The sequence below is a fragment of the Castanea sativa genome, chromosome 6 (genome assembly GCF_040712315.1).
Source record: "Castanea sativa cultivar Marrone di Chiusa Pesio chromosome 6, ASM4071231v1".
Classification (NCBI taxonomy): domain Eukaryota; kingdom Viridiplantae; phylum Streptophyta; class Magnoliopsida; order Fagales; family Fagaceae; genus Castanea; species Castanea sativa.
Window position 1 is genome coordinate 48,340,362 of NC_134018.1, and position 24,706 is coordinate 48,365,067.

The window sequence follows — 24,706 nt, forward strand, 5'->3', positions numbered from 1 at the left end:
TCCAGTCAGGACTAGGGATTCACTTCCCAAATTAATCTTTGATTTGTCTAAAGGGCCTCAGCGTGGGAAGAGGATGAAAATTGGGCAATGGCCTTGCGAGTTCATCTGACAACTAGTGCACACAAGCTATAACACACACAATTATGCACTGAACTATCCTGACTTGAAGTCACTGTTTCTACAAGTTAGACCATATGGCATGTTAGTGCATTTGGATCGAAAAATGAAAAATAGAAAAATGCATCAATTTTATGCATTTAACTCCCAAAATTATCCACGTCAGTCAAGATAAAAATTTGCATATTTGCAAAATTGTTACAATAATTGTGTTAATTTACATTGACACTATTCACTTTACATATAGTTTATTGTCATTTCTTTAAGTATCCTGAGACTGTTTTTATGTTTAGATAGAATTTTTTATACAAGCTGATGTGAATGCTCTTAGCATAAACATAATTTTTTATTTTGGTCATTAAGCATGTCAAGACTTTTATCGGGACTATTTTTGACACAATACCAAAATGTCATAGACTAAACTGATACATTTAATAGTATTATAGTTGGAAATTCTCAATTATGGCATGTTTTGTAAAATATTCATTATCATGAAACTTGCGTTTCTCTCACCTGCATTAATTATGCTACTTATTGGGCTGTAACTCATCCCACCCTTTAACACTTTTAGAGATCAATTGCTATACATTGGGCATGAAGCTTAGTTTATTGTCGGCAATTGGAGTACTATAAATAGTTGGTGACTTAGCCTTGCTAATTTTAAAAATGCCATAGTTAGTTCTTTAGGAGGTGAAACTATTGGAGTTATAATCCTTGGGTGTACCAATCCTAGATTTACTTTTGGAGTTTCAAGGAGGGTTTGTGGTCTTGTGTTGATTCATTTGGAGTTTTAGGTAACGTTTGGATTGGGTTGAAACACAGTGTGTCTGCGTTTTAGCCTTTTTTTTTTTTTTTTTCTAGATGCGCATTTGTCACTGTTCATTGGCCATTAACAGTGATTTTAGGTTTATAAACAGTGATTTTAGGCGTGAACAGTAACTTTTACACATTTAAAAATATATTTTGGTACAGTATTTTTCAGCTTTCAGTTTTCAGCTGTATCCAAATGGACCCTTAGAATAAATTCTTGTATTTTGGAGACACATAATTTGTAGTTGTATTGTTGTAAATATATTGTAGAGCTCTGACTTATATTATGGAAAGATTAGTTTGTTTATTTATATTTATCATAAGGAGGGAAAAAAAACCATACAGTATCTTTTTATGGTTCCTTTTCTAATACTTTCCGGCCGGCTAGGCCGTGGTAGAATTAATCCCCTACTTCTTTAAGACTCCTCTGTGTCTTCCATGTTTTCCTCATTCTTCTCATTAGCAGCAGCAGCTGCAGGGGCACCACCACCAGCAGGTCCAGCAACAGCATCAGCACCACTGCCTCCCATGGTTGTCTGTCTCTCACTCTTTAGGCATTATAATTGCCGGAAATATAATCAATAAGGGAGAGAGAAAAAAAAACATCTAAGAGTACTAATTAAGAAGCTAAGTTGGAAGGCAATGTTAAATGCTTAATAATGATTGAGAGCAGAGACAATAGTGATTTTTTTAATTATTAAATCTTTTAAAAATTTACGGTTTGAAAAATGTGCAACTTTATAAATAGGATGTTTCTACCTCTAGTTTTCCTTCTGGTTTCAACAATGGAAGAAGAACATCAGTGAGAACAGTCTTTGACTGCAGAGAAGCCTTCAGCAACTTCACTCCCTAGCAATAGCAAAGATAAAAAGATCAAAATGATTCTTATATATTTATATGTTATACATAGAAGTGACCACAATACTCAATGAGTCAATGGTAAAAACATGGTTAATTGGTTACAATATCTCATTTTTCGATATTAAACCAAAGTTTTTTTTTTTTTTTTTCCTTTCTGAATCACACACTAGCTACTTGCTAGTCTACCGAAAGAGACAATTAATATTATCATGTTTAGGAATATGGATTCGTGTAGCTACAAATAGTATCCTCAGCTTGCTTATTTTGTAAAATTTACCAAAACGAAAGAACAAAAATAACAGGACGATCCATAGATTTTCAGCACAAAGGACACGATGCGCTTCGGTTTGGAATGACGAATGGATCTAAAAATCAGAGACGAATGCGTGATCATTATTCATTACAACACCTATAGAATATCATGGATGTTGATATATGATTGAACGTTTGGCAATTGGAGAGGGCCTCCAGCATTACCAGGGATATATACTTTGGGGTACATGAGAGAGGATTGGTTCACGTATGGTTGAAGATAAGTAGGACTAAAATTCTTCAAGCTCTCGTAAATGATTTCCAAGCTGCCCACCATTTCCTGATTGAGAAATGGAACACAAGATTGACAGGCAGGGCAAGAATGGTGAAGAGGAAGTCGATGAATTCCTTGCCAGCTTCAGCGTAAATCACTCGGTGACTCTTATTGTCTACAAATAATTTCAGGCTTACCTTAGTGTTAGCCAGGGCCCATGTTTGGTATATGTGAAGGGTTATGGAACTTTCAATGGATTGTCTATAATAGAGTTCAGTGGCTTCTTTGGATTGGCTGTATCCTTTTTATATAGAATTCACTCTGGGAGGTGCCACATTTAGCTACCCTCTTCATTGGCACTCGTTATTCTCGAACCTTGGACAACTGGAACGGTAAAATAATCATTTGCCGCATGCATGGACTAGACTTTCTCAATGGAAAATCCCTTCAGTTTTGGCCACAAATTAACGAGAGTTATGAGTAGCAATAACTTCAAGCAAATGAGAAGCCAATTGGAGTTAGAGCACAATATTTCGAAAGGAATAGCTGGACCATCTTAGATAACTCTTAGCATTCCGATCAGCTCATAAAAAAATTCTTATATATTTTTAATATATTAGATTATTTATTTTACTTTTATACTACATTTCATTAAAATATCAAATTTTCTTAATTTTTAATTGTTTATCTTTCTTCATGAATGTCCAACAACAAACATCCACTCTTTTCTTTTATCTTCAGAGAATGTAAAAAAGAATAAAAAACTAAATGTAAAATAAATAGTGTTAGTATAAATTTATATAGTTACTATTGTAATTATATATTTTTACATTATTTTACATGATTTGATGTTTGTGAATTTTTGACTTGATTAGTTAAAATATGGTACTTTTTTTGTTATACAAGCGGCTCTACATTGTAAAGTAACTCTTTTTATGCCATATGATGTTTATACAGCCAAAAAGGTGTTTATTCATGTTTAATTTGCAGCACTTCACATATAAGTGCAATTCATACATCTTTAATTTCCATTGCCCAGGTAAGTCTTATCCCTTCGATGACGAGATGAGGGCCTCTCCATTTCTGACTTATTTGTTGAAAAATGGGTTGCATAGAGATTTACTTTGTGGCATTTTAAATAAATTCTTCTAATTAAGATTGACTCCAGTTCCCCCCCCCCCCCCCCCCCCCCCCCCCCCAAAAAAAAATCGACTCCATAGTTGTAGCAACATACTATACCAAGGTAAGATGAAATGAGAATTGACACAACATGTTAAGATGATTTAGGAATTACGACTCCATAATAGCTTCAACTAATTAATACCTCAGTTTAATGTCATTTTGCAATAAATTTCACCATAACGAAAGAGAGGAAAGTAAAAAGAAAAAATAAACACAGAAAGTAATTAATGGACTCATGCACGGAAACCAAAGAATGCTCGACTGACGTACCTCATCGATGCCCAAATCGATCACTTTCTCCTCAAGAACCCCTACATCCTTGACTTTAAACCTGTTAAGCAGAGTGACACAAGAGATGGTGGACATGGGTTTCACCACTAGATCATCCATCACCATGTATGTAACCACTCCTTTCACGTACCCTTCCTCACTCGTTGCGCGTGGTGGGTCTACGAAGTTTACTTTGTCATTCATAGAGCCCTGGCAATTAGGACACTTTGCGCTGGAGTCATTACTCACATATGAGTAACAGCTGCAGTATCTAGAGCACCTATACCAGAACGTGGAAAATGATATGGAAGGTGTAACCTTTGGCAATAGGAGAGTGACTCCAGTACCACCACCAGAGATGTGTACTTTGGACTTCAGGAGAGTCTCTTTGTTCAAGTTTGGTTGAAGGTAAGTAATATTTATATTTTCAATGCTCTCGTAAATGTTCCCCAAGCACCCCACCATTCCTTGTTTTGTGAGAATCGTAATGAAAGTTCCGACGGGCAGGGACAAAATGTGAAAGAGGAAGTCGATGAAGTTCTTGTCTGCTTCAGCAAAAAGCACTCTTTGGCTTTCTGTGTCTATCAGAAGTCTCAAACTCACATTGGTTTCTCCCATGGACTTTGTTCGAAGATTATCGGACAAACGATATGGCATCACCGTGATTCAATGGACAGCTTATATATGTACATGTTGCTTGGCGGATCAACTTAAGAAATTCTCACTGGCTCCTATTGGGTGAAATCACAGTTCATTGTCGGTCACGAATTGAGGACTTGTGAAAAGTTGTAACTGTAATTATCTCTTAGCTTTTCCTTTTCTTCTTTTACCTTTAAAACTTAGGTTCGTTTGCTAAAGCAATTATGTACAAGAAGAATTTCATAAGCATGTACCCTTTAATTTGTAACCCTTGGGAAATTTTCTTTTTCTCTTTGTCAAAACGAAAGAAAGCAATAGTTCATATGAGAAAGCTGATATTTATTGCAATAAGATAAGATTCTCTTCTATTAAATCTTTCAATTTTTTCACATTTTAATTTAGATTTAAGTCATGTGATATTTAAAAATCAAATAAATTGCATGTCAAACATCTAGTTAAAAATGAAAGGTAATTGAAGGATTCTATTATGGGGGATCCTTTCCCAAATTGTGAAGCAATACTTGAGGATGTGGTGCCATATTTGCCACATTATCAAGTTATATTTGGTGATATAATTGTTCATGTCATCAAAAATGGATTCCGATAGTTTCCATTTACCACATCAGTAAACTATATCCAAATTTTATTGTAAAGAAATATTGAAATAAAATCAAAATAAAAAGGATTAAAGTAATAAAAAAATTGTCACAAGACGAAAATCTAGCTTAAATGTATATATTGGGACCAAAAACCTATTTTAGTCATTAAAAAAAAACACATAATAGATATGGCAACACCACTATTGAAGGGGAACAACTGCACCTACAATATTATCATCCCCACAACATGGTCATACTTAGACGGTCTAAGTTAGACCTACTCCACAAAACCACTTCAAGCCTAAGCCATCTTAACAAACTATACCACACGTTACTGCTAGGGTTGTCCAAAAAACTCACCTAGATGACTCGACCCAAACCGAAATGTCATCAAGGATTTTGGCCTAATTATTCGAGCAGAATCGGGTAAAGTTTTCAGGTTTTTACGGGTTTGAGTCAATTGGTGGGTTTAGGGATTTTGACACATCGAAATTGACCCAACAAACAAAATGAAGTACGTTTTTTTATATTTATTTATTTTTTATTTTTTATTAACACAATGCATGCTTTCATTGGTATGAAATATCAACCCTCCCCCTTGTTTCAATTTAAACTTAACTCTCTCTCTCTCAACACATGGCCACAAATTGAGGACTTATGAAATGTTCTAATTGTAATTATCTCTTTTCTTTTCCTTTCCTTTTTTTTTTCTTTCCCCTTTAAAACTTCTCCTAGGGTTCGTTTGCTAAAGCAATTATGTACGAGAAGATTTCATATTCTGAAACCTCATTTCTTTCACTTTTGTAAAGAAAGAGTAATCATCACCATACGTACCATTTAATCTCTATTCAATTCTAGTGAGGAATTTTCTTTTTTCTCTTTGTCAAAAGGAAAATAAAGCAATAGTTTATATGAAAAAGGTTATATCTATTACGATGAGACCTTCTCCTATTGAATCTTCTAATTTCCTCTCATTTTTATTTAGATATATGACATGTAACATTTAAAATTCCTACAAGTTAAAATGGTTGCAATAGAAGCTTTAATATATTAGGAAAAATTGTTGCAATAACTTAAAATGAAAAAATTGTTGCAATAAATTGATACAAATTGTTTTTGCAATCTATTGCGAAAAAAATTTCGAATTAATAGCTTATTGCAACAAAGTTACCATTGCAATAATTTGATATTAATTCTTTTACAATCTATTGTAATGACAAACACGTAACTACAATGAATATATCATTGCAATAATTTGGTATCAATTATTTCATAGTCAATCTCAGCGACAAAATGAATTAATTATCTTTTACAATGAAGATATCATTGCAGTAATTCAATCCGACTTATTTTGTACAATTATTTACAATCTATTATAATAAGTTTCATGAAGTAATAGCCTATACTTACAAAATATTTGAAATATTAAATTATTTATTGCAACAGTATATATAACATTGCATTAAAGTTATTATTAAAATATTTGAAATTTATTGCAACAAAAATTTTTGTTGCGTAAACCTATTACCTCAAATTTTATTGCAACATCTTCTATCAACTATTGCAATGACTCTAATGCTATTGCAATGGTTTTTCTCATTGCAATAAACATTTTTTCTTGTAGTGATATTTGCTCTCTTCAACCCTTTTTTTAAGCAAACATGGCAAGGGCAAAACTCTTTCTACTTTCTCTGGCTCCTCCTCCAAACAGGTGACAATAGCTACATATTCTTTTATTAGCAATTTATTTTGTAATTTTGTTTTTGTTGGTTCAAGTAAAGTAATTCATAGAATTAATTTCCTCTTGTTCATGTAGGGAACAAACCTCGTTGCTTTCAATCGTTAAGCTTGCTGCAGAAATACCTAGCGTGCTCGTCCTTATCATCACACTCATTCTCGCATTTCGCAAGCTTACAACCAACACTGGAAATGCTATCCAAACACTTCCTGAAGGCAACGTTGCTAGCACCGATGGCGTTACTAACAACATTACAGTAGCAACCATGACAGTATCTTGTGATATTGTCTGAGCCTCCTATATACTATGATCCATGCTCTGTTTTCGCTGGTTTGTTTTAATTACATAGCTTGAATTGAATTTTCCACTGGTGTGAGGCTTGCAAACTACTTTTGTACCATTTTTCCCATTTTTCAAAGTATATGTTGTATGGATCTGTTGTACTTTTTAATTCTCTTTTATGGGGTTATGAATATTTGGATTTTTTTTATTGTATTAGTACTAGTCATGCTCTGTTTTTTTCTTTTTCTGCCAAAACTTGTTGAGGTCTATGAATAATAGGGTTGAGCAAAACGTTACCAGAGCCGACCCAACCGACTGGCACCGACTAACACCGTCCCGACACTACCGCCAACTGAATGAGCCAAGGCCGGCGTTTGGAGGGCAAAGCCCGTTCCGGAGCTGCAAATCCGAAACCAATTTCATTACCAAACTAGCCGATACATTTTACTTAATAAATATTACATGTTTCCACATCCAAGTAAAAATAAAAGGGAATAAGACATGGACACCGCTAGTTGCTGCCTTCCTACACATTCATCTCCATGAACAATCAAGCTTTACCCAATCTCTAAAACCTCCAAAACCAACCCACTAAAACAATCCAAAGCATACACAAATCACCCCTCTCAAATCCCCAAATTGCAGTGATCCCCTTCAAAAGTTCAGCCACCATACCCATAATATATAAGACCTATTCACCTATGAGAATTCCCTAACTCATCGAAATTTCCAAATCAATTTCAAACAATCACATAAACCTAAATTACGCGATTTGAGGTCCCTCAACTCCAAATCAAGTGCACACTTTGTCGTTTGTCACCCCTTTCTCCTTACTTTTCTTCAATTCAAAATCAGCTAATGCTTCGGGGTTGGGTTAGTCCTTGAGGGTTGATGGGGGCACAAACTTAGGTAACATGGTACCATGCCATCAAATTAAATTTTCCATCTTAGGTAAATTAATGTGTGAGCTAATTTCTATGTCAATAAGCAAATTCCATCCAAATTTTAACAATAAGAGTAATATTGGAATCAAATACAAATGCGAAGAATTGAAATGGCACCTAGACTTGACAAGATGTGGCCAAATAGTAGTCATTTTGTACACCTAGGTTCTTGAACTCCTTTGAGTTTTGACCCCAATAACGAAAATTTTCATCTAGCTTCCAACATATTTATCAAATCTACTAGCGCCTATTCCTAAAGCTTGGTACATATACAAATCATCAAACATATAAAAATATTTTGAAAAATTAACCAACGTGAATCTTCGAAAGCTACAATAATTTCCCATTTCCAACAAAAGAAAAACAAAACATAAAAGATAATTAAAGATTGAAGGAGAGAGAATTTTGTGATTAAGAGGTCGATCTCTACCAAATTTTTAAACACCATGTAAAAGAAACCACATCTAAGCAAGCAATACTATGAAGGAAATGAAGAACGCAGTGGATAGAAATTTTTTGTTAAATTAAACGAGAAATTTTTATATTTCAGGACTAAGACAGATTCAAGACCAACAAATATTTTTCCAAGATGTTTACCTTATTTGGGACAAGGCGATGCATTATTATTGTTAAGAAAAGTTGTAATTTAAAAATTTGGTGTTAAGAAAAGGATAGAGATTGTTTGATGTGTTGTCATATGAGATTTTTTTTTTTTTTTGAGAAGATAGTCATATGGAAAATTAGGTGGATTATGTTGATGATTCACTATATAGGATATTGGTTAAAAAAAAAATTAAAGCCTCAAAACTTTTATTTTTCTACCCAAAATATTTATGATTTTCAATTGAGTTGAGCTTTTATTGGTCAAATATTTTGGAGACAACTTTAGAGATAAGAAAAACAATGTACAACCTTTTTTTATTTTATTATCACACAATACTATAAAATACTAATTATACTACAAATTTTATTACATTAAGAGTACAAATATATAGATGCGTCAATAAATGTGATTGATGGGATTAAACTACATAATAAATAAAGGACTTTGTTAATGGATAGCTTAAAAGTATTCGTTTAGGAAATACTTTTAGAAATATTTTATGGAAAATTAAAAAAAACTAATTAATTTTTTAATAGTTTTTATTTATTTATAATTTTCATAACAATGACATCTAAAATTTTCTAAAATAGTTCATTATTAAATGTTCTAAAAGCATTCATTAATCGGACCCTAAAATAAAAAAATAAAAAACAAAAAAGTACAAGGAATAGAAGATCGGGTGCAAAAGCTTCTAAATGGCTCCTGAAGAGGATAAAATTAAGGTAGACGGACTTGTTCAATAAAACCTACTATGGGCGACGGTACTGGGATAATGGATGATCGAAACATAAGAAGAAGACGACGAATCATGTCCAAGGTGGACAGACTCCCCCTGATGGACGGATTCCAAGTAGACAAATACAAAGTGGACGGGTGGCAAAGCCATGTGGCATCCTCATGGCTTAAGTGATCTTCAAGAAACTTCTAATGGAAATGTCTTGTGCCCTACGATTAACCCTAATCAACAAAATCTCTATATGGAAAGGATCTTGTGAAATACGTGTATTTATGAGGATCTTCCCTACAAGAAAACATCTTCTTCACCAAGAAACAAAAGTTGGTTCTACACTACTATAAAAACCCAAAACCCCAGCTTTGGTACTCTAGAGTTGTGAAAGTTCTCTAACTTAACCTTCGGAGGGTATTTGACCGGTACCATACTGGTACTCTCTGTAGGGTCTTCTTCTTTTTTGTTGTGCAGGTTTTGTCCAAGAAGAGCACGTAGGGACCGTGTAGCTTACTGACAATTTTTGGCATCATTAGTTGGCACCGTTTGTGAGAAATCAATAAGCCATACTCCCGCTTTCCAGAGAAAGAGTTGCATGGTACTTACTCGCTCGATGGTGACCACCAACAATAATCAAGGAGATGAACCACATACCATTGCGCTCGAAAGACAGGTTCAGACCCTTGTCGCGGCTGTAAAACGCCTCACCAAGCAAAACTATGACCTAGAGGAACAGTTACGCCAAAAGAACGCAGGGCTTAATACTCAAGAGGAGGACCAAGAAGGTACTAGCACTGAGCGAAGGAATCAAGAAGGGCCGAAAGGCAGCAACGCCCCAAGCAAACCAAAGCGACAGGATGCAAGCCATCCATCTACCATGGATAGGGCTCTGCCATACATGGTCGTAGAGATACATATGATGAAGGAAAGGATGAACTTCATGATGAACGCCCTAAGAGGATGGGTATCAAATGACCTCAATGAATGGGTCCATCAGACGAACTCGCCCTTCACTGCACCTGTCACTTCATTCCCCCTTTCACCGAAGTTCTGTATGCGACAAGTAGAAACCTACGACGAGTTAAGGGATCCTTTGGACCACCTGGAGTCATTCAAAACCCTTATGCACCTGCAAGGTGTCGTGGATGAGATCATGTGCCAGGCCTTTCCCACTGAGCTGAAAGGCCTCACAAGGGTACAATTTAGCATGTTGACGCCAAACTCCATCAATACCTTTAAGGAGTTGAGCACCCATTTTGCTTCACACTTTATTGGGGGGCACAGGTATAAAAAGTCCACTGCATGCCTGATGAATATCAAGAAGCAGAAGGATGAGACACTGAGGTCTTACATTACTCGTTTTAATAAGGAGGCCATCTCGATTAATGAAGCCGATGATAAGATACTTGTGGTTGCATTCATTAATGGCTGCATTCACCATGTCGGGTGTACTTTACAGGGTTACTAAGTACATGAATACGGAAGATGCGTTGCTTGCCCGAGAAGAGAAGCCCAAGAAGAAGGAAAGATAAGAAGAAGCACGGTAGGACAACGGACAGAAGACAACAAGGACTGGAGACAAACAAGAGGATAGGCACTCAAAACCCCCCACTGGGAGGTTCGCGAGCTTCACTTCACTAAATGCCCTACTCAACTAAGTCCTGATGTAGAGCAAGGACGAAGGAGCCTTGACATTTCCTAGTAACCTGAAAGGAGACCCCAACAAGAGGTCTAGAGACAAGTACTGCTACTTTCACCATGATTACGATCACGATACATCTGACTGCTACGACTTGAAGCAAAAAATAAAAGCCCTTATCAAATAAGCAAAATTGTAAAGATTCGTTAGCAAGGAAAGAACAAACTAACCACAAGAGCAAGCCTCCCAGAGGGAAAATGAGCGTCCCAGGCCACCCCTAGGAGACATAAGGATGATTGTCGGGGGCACCACAACCTCCAGTTCAACCAGGAAGGCACGCAAGACCTACCTTAAGATGGTTTAGAATGTCCAGTGACAGGTTTAGTCCTAAAGATGGCACTTATTGACAACTTGGTAATTGGGTTCACAAAGGAGGATGCTTGACATCTCCACCACCCACACATTGATGCACTTGTAGTTAGCATACAGGTTGGGGATTACAACACTCATTGGGTCCTTGTGGACAATGGGAGCTCCAATGATATACTCTACTACCCAGCGTTCCAGTAGATGAGGATTGAGAGAGAACGGACAGTTCCAACTAATGCGCTACTCGTTAGGTTCAGAGGAATAAAAGTATACCCCTTCGGTGCGGTTACTTTACCCGTAATAGTTAGTGATTACCCTCAACAGATCACCAACGATGTCACATTCCTAGTTGTTGACTGTTCGTCCGCATACAACACCATCATGGGCCGTCCTACCCTTAATTCATGTAAGGCCGTAACTTCAACTTACCACATGATGATCAAATTCCCCATCAAGTCCGGAGTGGGAGAGGTACAAGGAGATCAAGTAGCAGTGCGTGAGTGCTACATTACCATGTTGGAGATGGACGATCATTTAAAAATCATGTGCATAGAAGAACAGCGGACGGTGGTAGAGCCCGTGGAGGGGTTGGAAAAGGTACTCTTTGATGACTCTAGGCTTGAGCAAACGACCAGGATTGGCACTCTCGCTAGCCTACTAGTCTATCAAGCACTCACAGCATTTCTAAAGCAGAACCAGGACATTTTTTCCTGGAGCCATAAAGACATGCTCAGAATTGATCCTTCGATCATAGTCCATAAGTTAAATGTATCACCCTATTTTCCTTCCATTCGTTAGAAGAAACAAGTGTTCATGCAAGCGCAAGACAAGGCCATAGCAGAAGAGGTTCGCAAATTACAGGAAGCAGAATTCAAACAAGAAGTATAGTACCCTGATTGGCTAGCGAACGTGGTGATGGTCAAAAAGGCCAACAGGAAGTGGAGGATGTGCGTAGACTTCACGAACTTAAATAGGGCATGCCCCAAGGACAGCTACCCACTTCCGTGGATTGACATCTTGGTGGATTTGACAGCAAGACACCAGTTGTTGAGCTTTATGGACACATTTTCTCGTTACAACCAAATCAAGCTGCAGGAAGCTGATCAGGAGAATACTTCATTCGTCACCAACGATGGTCTCTTCTGCTACAACATAATGCCATTCGGACTTAAGAACACGGGTGCCACGTATCAAAGGTTGATGAACAATATGTTTGCACATCAGATTGGGAGGAACGTTCATGTCTACGTAGATGACATGTTGGTAAAAAGTCAACAAGAAGACAACCATTTGGACGACCTCAAGGAAACCTTTGATACCTTTCATTCTTACAACATGAAGCTGAATCCGAACAAATGTGCATTTGGGGTGACGGCCAGAAAATTCTTGGGGTTTATGGTATCCCCGAGAGGTATTGAGGTCAACCCAGATAAAATACGAGCAATAATGGAGATGACGCCGCCAACAAACATCAAGGAAGTACGAAGCCTCAACGGCAAGGTAGCCGTATTGAACAGGTTCATTTCAAGAGCAATGAACAAATGCTTGTCATTCTTCCACACATTGAAGAAGTCATTTGAATGGACGGTTGAATGTCAGTAAGTATTCGAAGACCTGAAAGCATACCTGTCCTCCCCACCATTGCTGAGTCCCTCCAAACTAAGGGAAGAATTGTTCCTATATCTGGCCGTCTCCTTAATTGTTGTCAGTACAGCCTTAGTCAGAGAAGAAGATAGGGTACAGAAGCCTGGATACTACATTAGTCGAGCGCTCTGAGGCGCAGAAGAGAGGTACCCCCCGATGGGGAAGCTCACGTTTGCGTTAGTGACTGCAGCTCGTAAGCTCAAGCTATACTTCCAAGCCTACACTGTGGTTGTCTTGACAAACAAGCCTTTACGGAGAGCGATAAGTAGCCCTTAAGCCGTTGGACGAATGGCGCTGTGGGCAATTGAGTTGAGTGAATTCGATGTTCAGTATCGCCCACGTACGGCCATGAAAGGGCAAGTCGTCGCTGACTTCATCGTGGAATTCACCAACATAGAAGACCAGGGGACAGGTGCACACCCTCAATAAAGAATCCATAAGGATGGGTCATCCAACAGATTGGTTGGCGGAGCTAGGATAGTACTTTGTTCCTCAGAAGGGGATGAGATCGAATGCATGATCTGACTTGATTTCCCTACGACCAAGAACGAGGTGGAGTACGAAGCCTTGATAGTAGGGTTGGATCTAGCCAAAGCAGCAGGAGGCGCAAACATGGTTATGTATTGCGGCTCTCAGGTAGTCACAAGTCAAGTAAATGGCGACTACAAATGCAAGGGTGAATGGATGAAGAAGTATTTGGGGCAAGTGAAGAAACGAGTGAACGACATCCAAGCAAAGTTTGTTCAAATCCCAAGGGAGGAGAATGAGTAAGCTGACTGTCTTGCCAAGGCTGCATCAGCAGAACATATTCTCATCCCTAGTCAAGTATTGTCCTTTGTTCAAAATTCATCATTAATAGATAGCGTCAGTGTGCAGGAGATAGGTTCCGAAAGCAACTAGGCTACACCAATGACCTCCTACTTAAAAGACGGCATGCTATCGGACGATAAGGAGGTCTTTAGGAAGCTAAAGGATCAGGTAGCATGGTTCGTGCTAATGAAAGGCGTTTTATACAAAAGGGGTTTCTCCCGTCCGAACCTGAGGTGTCTTAACTTTGAGGAGTCTGACTATGTCATGAGAGAAATCCACGAAGGAATCTGTGGGAACCATTTAGGATCATGGTCTTTAGTGCATAAACTGATTCGGGCGAGATACTATTGGCCTACCATGCAGAAGGATACCCATGCATATGTCAAAGCTTGCGACAAGTGTTAGAGGTTTGGTAACCTCATCAGAAAACCAATAAAGCAGCTTACCCCAATGATGGCCCTATGGCCTTTCGCTCAATGGGGGTTGGATATTATGGGTCTATTCCCAACAGCAGTTAGACAGTTGAAATTCCTAATAGTTGGTATAGACCATTTCACCAAGTGGATAGTAGCCAAAGCCCTGGCCACTATCATAGAGAAAAATGTGTGAAGCTTTGTATGAAGGAACAGGTATGATATACCTTGAGTACTGGTCTTAGACAACGGGAAGCAATTCGACAACGATTCGTTCAGGGATTTTTGCTCATAATTAGGAATCAAGAATCACTATTCATCAACCGCCCACCCTCAAGCCAATGGACAAGTCGAGGTCACGAACCGATCCTTGCTCAAAATCATTAAGACTTGACTCGAAGGGGCAAAGGGAGTATGGTCAGAAGAATTGCCAAGCATTTTATGGGCTTACAGGACAGCCACAAGGACGCCTATAGGAGAGACTTCGTTTTGACTAGCATACCGAAGCGAGGCAGTCATCCTGGACGAGGTTGGACTCATAAGCTACAAGGTTGAAAACCATGATGAGAGTAGGAATGATGAAGCTATGCGCCTTCAACTTGATTTGGTGGACAAAGTCAAGGCGACAGCTGAGCAAAGGTTAGTGCGGTACTAGGACCTCATGGCCAAGCATTACAATTCCAAAGTCAAACACAGGGACTTCCAAGTTGGAGACCTCGTCTTGAGGAAGGTGACGGGCGCCATAAGAGATCCCGCTCAGGGAAAGCTAGGAACTAATTGGGAAGGACCCTACAGGATTGAGTTATGGCAAATGATGGGCACCTACCACTTGGAGACGCTAGATGGACAAAAGCTGCATCACCCATGGAACACAGAGCACTTGAAGAAATATTACCGGTAGATGACGGCACGAACAACAACACTCCTCATTTTCGGTCTATTTTCTTTTAGTTTTTACTACCTGCAGTACTTTTTAAGCTTGAGGGGAAATTTTTTATTATTTAAGAACAATTTCTACATGCGTATTTATCACAATAAGAGGAATTTTTTAGATTTGTCATGCGTATGTCTACATAAGTAATTATTAAGTCCACAAGTGGACGGGTTCATCCCAAGGGATGATCCGAATCTATGAAGTCCACTCCCAAAGGATGATTTACATTTATTAAGTCCAAAGTGGACAGGTTCATCCTAAGGGATGATTTAAGCTTATCAAGCCCACAAGTGGACGGATTCATCCCAAATGATGATTTACATTTATTAGGTCCACAAGTGGACGAGTTCGTTTCAAAGGATGATTTAAATTTATCAAGTCCAAAGTGGACGAGTTCATCCAAAGAGATGATTTAAGCCCACAAGTAGACGGGTCCATCCTAAGGGTTGACTTAAGTCAATTAAATCCCTAAAAGGACGAGTTCATCCAAAGGGATGATTTGAAATTATTTACATAAGTGAACAGGTGAATTTGCAAACATATATTGTCAAATATATAATCCAAATACAAGTGACGGATATCAAAATATTATAAAGGCCCATAAAGGTAAAATGTCTACATGCAAGGCCTAGATAACAATAGGCAACGGTTAAAATAACAAAAACATTGTTCACCCAAAAGATCTTTACATTCAAAAAGAGGAACATAATAATTAAATCAAAGTAAAAAAATCTACTGCTAATCCACAGGGTTCTCTCTGTCCTTCCCTTTAGCCGTCTAGTTCCCCTCGAGTGGACGAGCTTCATCCTCGATAGATTTGGCTTGATCTTTGTGAGGAATAGTCTCCCCATCACCTTGAGGGTCGACGATGGTGTCATCAGCGAATAACTTGTTGGTGCTTTTGGAGTAGATGGGCTGGGCTGGAGTTTAGGCCACGACATCGATAGTTATATGGGACACGTCCAGATTCGGGAAGGAGACCTTGACCTGATGGAGGCAGCCATCAAAGCCGTCAGCAATGAAACTACCTAGCCAATTAAAAGAGCGTCGGAGTCATGGTATTCCTTTATCGAATCTTACTTAGCTCAATGGAGCTACTTCTTGGACTTAGATATTTCAACTTCCTTGTCCTTAAGCACTTTTTTTAGTGTCTCTGTCTACGCCTCCTCCTCCTCCAAGAGTTTTTTCTTCAGATCGAACTTGTTTTCCTGGACGACCTTCCAGGCCTTTAGCTTCACCAGCTTCGCCTCTGTCGCCTTCACCTTTGCCTTTACTCGATCCACCACTGCCTCTTGAGATAGGCAACGGTCTATTAGGTCTTTCATTATAAGCATCCCCTTCAAAAATCATAAAGAAGGGTTAGAAAAGTAAGGAGACAATTTGACAAAAAGAAGAAAGGGATGGATGTACATACCTGTGCAATCCTAAAAAGTCCCGTCTTCCCCATAGCCTCGGTTGCATGGTTGCTTAAGTCCTTATAGTCATCATCTTTGATGATGGATGAAAGTTGCTCAAGTGCATACCGAGAGTCCTTACGTAGGAGGATGGGGTGTTTTTCAGTGACAAGAACTTGACCCGTCATGAGACCCTTCCCCTTCCCTGGACCAGGCAAAGAAGGAAACTTTTTTGCATCAGGATTCACCTCGACGGCTGACCTCGTTGTAACCTTGGGTTTCTTAGGAAGACGGTTGGTCTTGTCCGACGGTTTCCTCTTCATGGATGGGTTGACTGGACCCGTTCCTCTGGGAGGCAGGCTTCCCTCTTGCTTCTTCCACGCAACAGCTTGTTGTTTGATAAAAACCCTCATCTTGCCTTCTTCCATTTCTACACCAAATTGGACCGAAAGAAAGAGTTAGGTAAATCACGGTAAATAAAGGAAAAAGTAACCGATACTAATGGATTGTGTCCAAGGTAACAAGTTTCGCCCACGTCCTCTTTGCCAATTTATTCTTAAAGATTTTTTCTAGAAAACTCCATTGCTCCAAGGTCACCTCTGGACGGTCTCGAGCTGCAAAAAGGGGACGGTTAGGCCAACAACGATAAATAAAAAATAAAAACAAAATTTATACCAGACGAACACCTACCAGACGGAGGCATTGTACCCCAAGTTTTATCTACAGGCGTTTACTCCTGATCGTCAGGGTGACACATCTAGTCGTCACCCTGAAAGAAGAAGTATTGACTCTTCCAGTTTCTGTTTGAATCAAGGGTGTCACACACTAGCCTAAGTACAGGCTTCCTTGGTAGGCAACTGTACATACCCTTAAATTGGTTGAATTCTGATGGACAATAGCAGTGGAAGAACTCCTCCACCGTCATCCTACGCTCCCTATTAGACAAGACTCCATACAAAACTTCCACGCCAAGGAAGACTCTCTATGCATTCAGAGAGATCTGGATGACGGCCAGCCCCAGGTATTGAAGAAGACGGCGGTGAAGAGCACTTAGAGGGAATCTAAGTCCTGCCTTAAACATCTGCTCGTACACCCCAACGTCCTTGAAACCCTGGTAGTAACGCTTCTTGGATTTGAAAGGCAGACAGATAAGGATGCTGACGAGAATCTGGTATCTTTCCCTAAGGGTCTCGAAGTATTTTACCTTGATGCTAGAGTTGAAGTCATTTACCGTCCATAACGGGAGAAGGATAAACTCCCTAAGGCCATTAGGACCTATGACGAATTGGATGGGAGGATCAACGAAGTATATGTCTTCACTGTTTGAATCCCCACCTGAATCACCCTCTGATCCGACCACATCCACGTCCTTATCCTCGTCCGCGGAAGGAGAATTGGCAGACGGAAGCCTTTCATCATAAGAGGTGTCGGGGTCATCTTGACTAAGAATGGCAATGGGTTGGGTTCGGACCGGGTTTTTCCAAACCTGTACTCGACCTACGGGCTAGGACCCACGACCCGGACCCAGCCCAATTATTAAATGGATTTTTTTTCCCGGGGCCTAGCCAGGCCACTTCAGGGCCCTGAAGTGGCCCAATAGTTTTTTAAAGAAATTTTTTTCTTGAGAAAAAAAATCATAGCAACAGTGCAGCACAACTTACAAATCCAAATAAATCTCAAATCAAATCCACCATACCCATTCCAATTTCTTTTCATAGAAAAAAAATACATTTGAAATCAAACTATTCACATAAACCAAATACATTTGAAATCAAAATCTAAAACAAGTACAAGCAAGGAACATCAAATCTTGACAACAAAATCTAAATCCCCAAACCCATAGGTTAAACAAAGAGAATCTAAATCCCTAAACCCACTAATCAAATAAAGAAAAAATGGAAGAAGAACATGAGAGCATGAGAGAGTAAGACCGATAATCTTTGCGATGAGAATCCTAGAATTTCATCTTCATCTTCTTCGGCAAATAGAGTGAGTCAGAGTGAGTGAGTGAGACGTGAGTCAGAGTTGTGAGTGGCTGACAGTGTGACGACGTGACACATGAGAGAGGCAGAGAGCATTAGAGAGGCTGACGACGAGACATGGGAGGAGAGTGAGTGAGAGGGGGAGAGGAGAGTGAGGGGTTGAGGCGTGAGGGGCTGAGGGCACTGAGGCATGAGGGGCTGAAGGCACTGAGGCGTGAAATTGAGGGCGTGAGGGGCTACTGATTGCTGAGGACTGATGGAAATGAGAGGGGCGACTAGGCTGGGTAGTGACTCAGGGTTACAAATCTTAGATTCTCAATGATATATATATATATAAGGGGGGGGTTTTGGTAATTTAACATAACCGGGTATTTATCCCGGCCGGGTTTCGGGCCGGGTTTCAGATTTTTTTATAAAACCTGGACCCGCTTCGGGTTTTTTTTTTTAAATTTTAAAAACCCATGCCTGACCCTATTCTTTATCGGACCGGGTAAAATCCGGCCTATTAGGGTTGGGCCGGGCCGGGTATCTGCGGGTCGGATTTAAATTGCCATCCCTAATCTTGACCTAACAAATACACCTTATCGTAGCCCGCTCCTTCGCAGACACACAATTGATCACTTGACGCCTCACTAGACATCTATCACCTACATGTGATGGATAAACCCCTAAGACTCTACAGGTCTACATAGGCAACGGGCATGGAATATTTAAAGTGAATAGCAAAAACGTTCAGCGTAAGGAGAAGAATACTTACAGTTGAATGACGCAAAGAAAGGAACGGGAAAGGTGGGGTAGACGGTCGCACCAAGCAACAGAGAAGATGTAACTGAAAAAGCAAGTAGACAGTAGCGCTCTGGAACTAGAAATTTGTTGCGGAAAGTAAAAATGAAAGGGAGACGCAACATATATATATATATATATATATATAGAGGGAATGACATGGCAGATGAAGGGATGCTTCGGTCCAAGTGATTAACCACCAAAAACATGTCATGTGCTCCTACTGCATTAATGGCTCTAGGCTAGTCAATCAATTAGAACGCATTTCCCAAGGGTTGAGTTAGACCATCACTCCACAGGTCCGTCCGAAAAAAAAAAGGCAACAAACCCATAGAATGAGGGGGCAACTAAAGAGGATAAAATTCAGGTAGACAGACTCATTCAATAAAACTTGCCATGGGCAACGGTTTTAGGATAATGGATGATCAAAACATAAGAAGAAGATGACGAATCATGTCCAAGGTGGATGGACTCCCCTTGATGGATGGATTCCAAGTAGATGGATACAAAGTGGACGGGTGGCAATGCCACGTGGCATCCACATGGCCTAAGTGGTTTTCAAGAAACTTCAAATGGAAATGTCTTGTGCCCTACGATTAACCCTAATCAACAAAATCTCTGTATGAAAAGGATCTCGTGAAATACGTGTATTTATGAGGATCTTCCCTACAAGGAAACATCTTTTTCACCAAGAAACAAAAGTTGATTATACACTACTATAAAAACCTAAAATCCTAAGAAATCAAGGTACGCATAATTTACCCCAGTTCTAGCACTATAGAGTTGTGAAAATTCTCTAATTTAACCTTTGGAGGGTATTTGGCCGGTGCCACACTAGTACTCTCTGTAGGGTCTTCTTCTTTTTTGTTGCACAGGTCTTGTCCAAGAAGAGCACGTAGAGATCGTGTAGCTTACTGACGATTTTTGGCATCATCAGCTCTCATTGTATATTAGGATTTTAATTTTGTTTTATTATAAGCTATTGCCTTTGATTAAAACAAAAAACACAAAAAAGTAGGAGGAACAGAAGCTTCTGTAACTTTTAGTCTTTCACAGAGCCAGCTTCGAAAAGCGAAAAAGGAAAAGAGAAGTAGAAAATAGTGATAAAGCATGCTAAGAAGATGGTATCATGATATAATCAATAATGGTACCGTGATATAACCAATTAATTAAGGTTACACACCCCTCTCATACCCTAGGACCCAATGCCCACTCCACTGACTTCACCACCACTCACGGCTATATCAATTATAAAACCACAACTTGCCTTCAAAAGAGATATTTAACCACAATACAATATCTATCTATCAGAGTATCCTTTTGTCACTTCAAAAAGATCTAAGTGATAATTTGATACAAACTATTCCATCTTCATTATATTGTAATCTTGGCCCATTGTTATTGTTATCTAAACTCATTAGAACCTAATTTCTAACCCACTCTCTACAAATTTATTGTATTGGGCTTTTTGGGCATATCCCCTTCCTATTTTGGGCTTAGATGCAAATTTTGTCCTTACAAGTTCATTATTAAATGTTCTAAAAGTACCCATTAATCGGACTCTAAATTTTTTTAAAAAAAGTACGAGGAACAAAAGATCGGGTGCAAAAGCTTACGAATGGCTCCCATTGTATATTAGGATTTTAATTTTGTTTTATTATAAGCTTGTCGGACTGTGAGCTATGCTATTCCACCTTAAAACCAATTGGTGATGAGGTAGACATACTTAAATATTTTATGACTTGCGACATCACACCACACCGGCCTGTTTTTAGAGTAGTTGTAGAGAGTCAAATTGTGGTCCCCCCCAACAATCCCTCCCTCACAATGACACACCTGTGACTCGAACTCATGACCTTGGCTCTGTTACCATTTGTCGGACTATGAGCTATGCTATTCCACTTCAAAACACTACAACAAAGTTGAGTTTTTTTTAGGGTCAAAACCCTTGAAAAAAGTATTAAAAGCCCTCAAAAAATATTATTTTGAGGGTTTAACTGACCCTTGATGACCTTTGAAACAAATTCCCTTGAAATAGAAATTTCTACGGCCTTCGTGACCCATGAAACTAAAATTTCAACAGCCTACATAACCCTCGAAACAAATGTTTTATCTTTATCAAGGATTGACAACCTTTGAAAATTGTAGGAGGGATAAAAGAACAATAACCTTTTTTTGAGGGTCTCCCAACCCTCAAAATAAGGTTTCTCTATTTAAAAAAAAATTAAAAAAAAACCCTCAACTATGCACATAGACTTTAAAGAACCACATATTAAAAAAATCTATATTATACCAAAACACAATCAATTCAAAATTCAATTAGCTTTCCAAGTTACTAAATTCTTCATTCTTGAAGTTTATGTAGACATTTTCATATTAACATAAAGGAACTTAGTATTTTAATTAGATAAAGGAGGAAAAAAAAAAGGAAGAAGAAGAAGAAGAAGAAGAAGAAGAGGAATGAATCAGTACAAGAACCATGCATGATCAAAATTTTAATCTTAATATTATTCTATTTCAATGCAAAACAATCTGATGTACTAATATTTAAAGGGTCTCACATAAAGATTCTGTCTTCTCCTAGTACTTCTTAGAGACTAATGCATAGCCACCAACTTTCCCTTGCATTAAGAACTGCAAGGAAATAGACAAACCAATTAATCATGCACTTGTTAAATGGCTGAGGTGTTTGATTGAAAAATTGTCATACAATGAAGTCCATATTGACATGTGATTTTCAAAATGTAACATATTTGAAAAAGCAAATAAATGATGCATATAAATTACTGTACCAATTTAAACTATAGACATGAATAGTTCATTAGCACACAAGTACACACACTTACCCACTCTGTTTTGAACTTAATAAGGCTTACCATTTGTACTCCAAATTCTTGCTTGCCCCTCATACGAACCTGCAAGTAGTGTTCCATCACCCTGTATAAGGACAGGCAAAAGTATCACAAATTTTTCATACAAAATGGTGACAACATCAGCAAGAGCCTTTGGTACCATCAAAACAGCATCTCGAAAGTGCATTTCTTGCTTTTCAAGAGGTACATTAATATATATATATATATATTAGTAATGCAAAAGTACTGCTATGTACAAATGCACATTCTTATCATTCACACAAAGGAGGGAACTATTCCCTCTCCACATTGATGTGGATTACCAAATACCTAAGATGTTACTAACTCATGCTGTATGTAAGAAAGGTGCCACCTCTATTATCTTTTTGGGTGTCCTTTCTTGCCTGATTGATACAGTTAGCACTGATTCTTTGAAATTACTGCCGTAGCATGATTTCAAACAGATAATACAATCTAGAATGGTGAGACAATAACATTGGTTCTATTATTGTTGTTGAGCCAAAACACTTCCAATGAAAAGTACATAATGAATAATATGTATCAGATAATGAAATGACTATATTAAGTTTTTATAATTAAAATCATTTCCATATACATGAAATCAACATGGACCATGCTAAATTCTTGGCAGTTAGGCACTCTTCTAGCATTGGACTATTTCATTCTAAGCTTCAGAAGCAAGGCTCTCAGGAGATAATTCCAATCCAAACCAAGTATCAAACCTAAAAATAAAGCACCATATTGTACAGAATAATAAAAGCCAACAAGTTGAAAGCTAAGCTTTAAAAAAGCACATGCTAATGACATGCAAACTTTGAGAATATATTTGATCGTACGTATAACTAAATGATAGTGTGGGTTCAGCCAGAGCATAATTAGCAGCTATTATTAACTTAAGTCAGAATAGTGAGATAAAACTCACATTCCAATCAAGTGTGGTGACATCTTTACTCTCCTCATTTGTTCTACCCTTAACATGTTTCGGCACCAACATGTTCAAAGGACCATTAGAAGTAGATCTCGAGCTACCATCCACTATTGTCCATATACGAGCTGTTGAATCTCCGGATCTAGAAGTTTTATTAGGCATGCAGCCAAAAACTATTTAAATTCACAAATTTAGATAATGTTACCATACCATAACAAAAACCGATCTGAAATTCCAGGAATTACAATGAAATTAACACATGCAATATGTCATAATTCTTAGTTGCCAAATCAAAACAGATGATCATTTCATTCAAAATTAATGATGCATTCAATTGCATTTCTATACTAAAGTCTACTTCTGAATAATATAATGATCTGCAGTAATATGACTTAATGCAGAAGCTGATATAATCACACAAGAAATCCTTAGAAAACCCTATTTGCTCCAGTAAAAAATAAAGCAATTCTCAGTAACCCTTCATAATGATTTTGCTTCAATTGGAAGATCATATCAATTGTGGAACCTGTAATTCACTACGCAAAAGGACTAAGATGTAGGAAGTCTGTAATGCAGCAATAACAAAAAAGGATCATAATATGAAAATACATCAAATTAGTTGACATGAAAGATACATGTAACAGAATAAACATCAGAATAAAATAAGTTATAGATACACATGAAGAACCATCACACAAGAAGTATGTCATTCAACAAAGAAATATTTACCCTGATGCAAGAAGAGAACCAGTTGGACTCCATGCACAAGCACATACCTGAAGGAAGAAAGGAAAGTCATTATGAGGTGGGTGAAGGGGGGACAAAAAAATGCAGAAAGATTGGAGACATGTTCAAACCTCTGAAGTACGTCCTTCCAAAATTGTCACATCAAAACTGGGAATTTCACATGCCTAAGAAGTCAAGGTTGTGGAGATATCCATTGGTTCTGGTCCTATAAAACACATCCAGAGAGTTTTATACTTCATGGTTGGTATAAAAGGGTAATACAAAGAGAGGTCAAGAAAACAGAGGAAATACTTTCAATGCCAATGTAAACTTACCCGCAGATACACCATTATCTTCAGGTTTTACAATAACTTTATACTCAACATCTGTAACCATTTCTTTGTCAGTGTGATCCTCATGTTGCTTTTCTCGCTCCTTATCCTTTTCTGCCCTCTCCTTGTCCTTTTCTGCCCTCAATAATTTTTGCACGGACACCACAAAAATTGACTAAAGTGGTACTACATATAAGTTATTCAAAATAGTAATAGTAATGGCAATTAACATATGACTATTTTTTTCATATGGTTTTTTTTACATTTTTTACCTTGTGGTACAGAAAATTGATGGCCCCAAAGCTAGAATTGCAAATTATTTTTTATGTGATTGCAGGGACAAGCACAGGAGGTCTTGTTACTACCATGCTAACTGCACGTCACTTTTTTATTCTCTCTGAAGTCATTCTCTCTTATCAATATCATTGTCTAATTCTCATATGATTCTGTAGGCTATGCATATCTAGTAGACAACTAATTTCAACTCAAATCAACTAATTCTGTAGAGCTCTATTTGTGCTACCACTCTGCACCCTTAGCGATAATATTCACTCCACAAGTAAAAAGTTCTTGTGGGGTA

The 24,706-nt window shown here is 38.2% G+C and overlaps 1 protein-coding gene across 1 annotated transcript; it reads right to left on the reverse strand.

Annotated features, from left to right (window-relative positions):
* Positions 1 to 1,126: 1,126 nt before the first annotated feature.
* On the reverse strand, positions 1,127 to 4,521 carry LOC142637887 (uncharacterized). Its single transcript, XM_075811851.1, has 3 exons — positions 3,767 to 4,521; positions 1,687 to 1,776; positions 1,127 to 1,475 (listed from the first exon to the last, which is right to left on the reverse strand). Exons 1-3 carry the CDS (start codon positions 4,421 to 4,423, stop codon positions 1,344 to 1,346), a joined length of 879 nt encoding a protein of 292 aa, XP_075667966.1. The 5' UTR covers positions 4,424 to 4,521; the 3' UTR covers positions 1,127 to 1,343.
* Between the last annotated feature and the right edge of the window lie 20,185 nt (positions 4,522 to 24,706).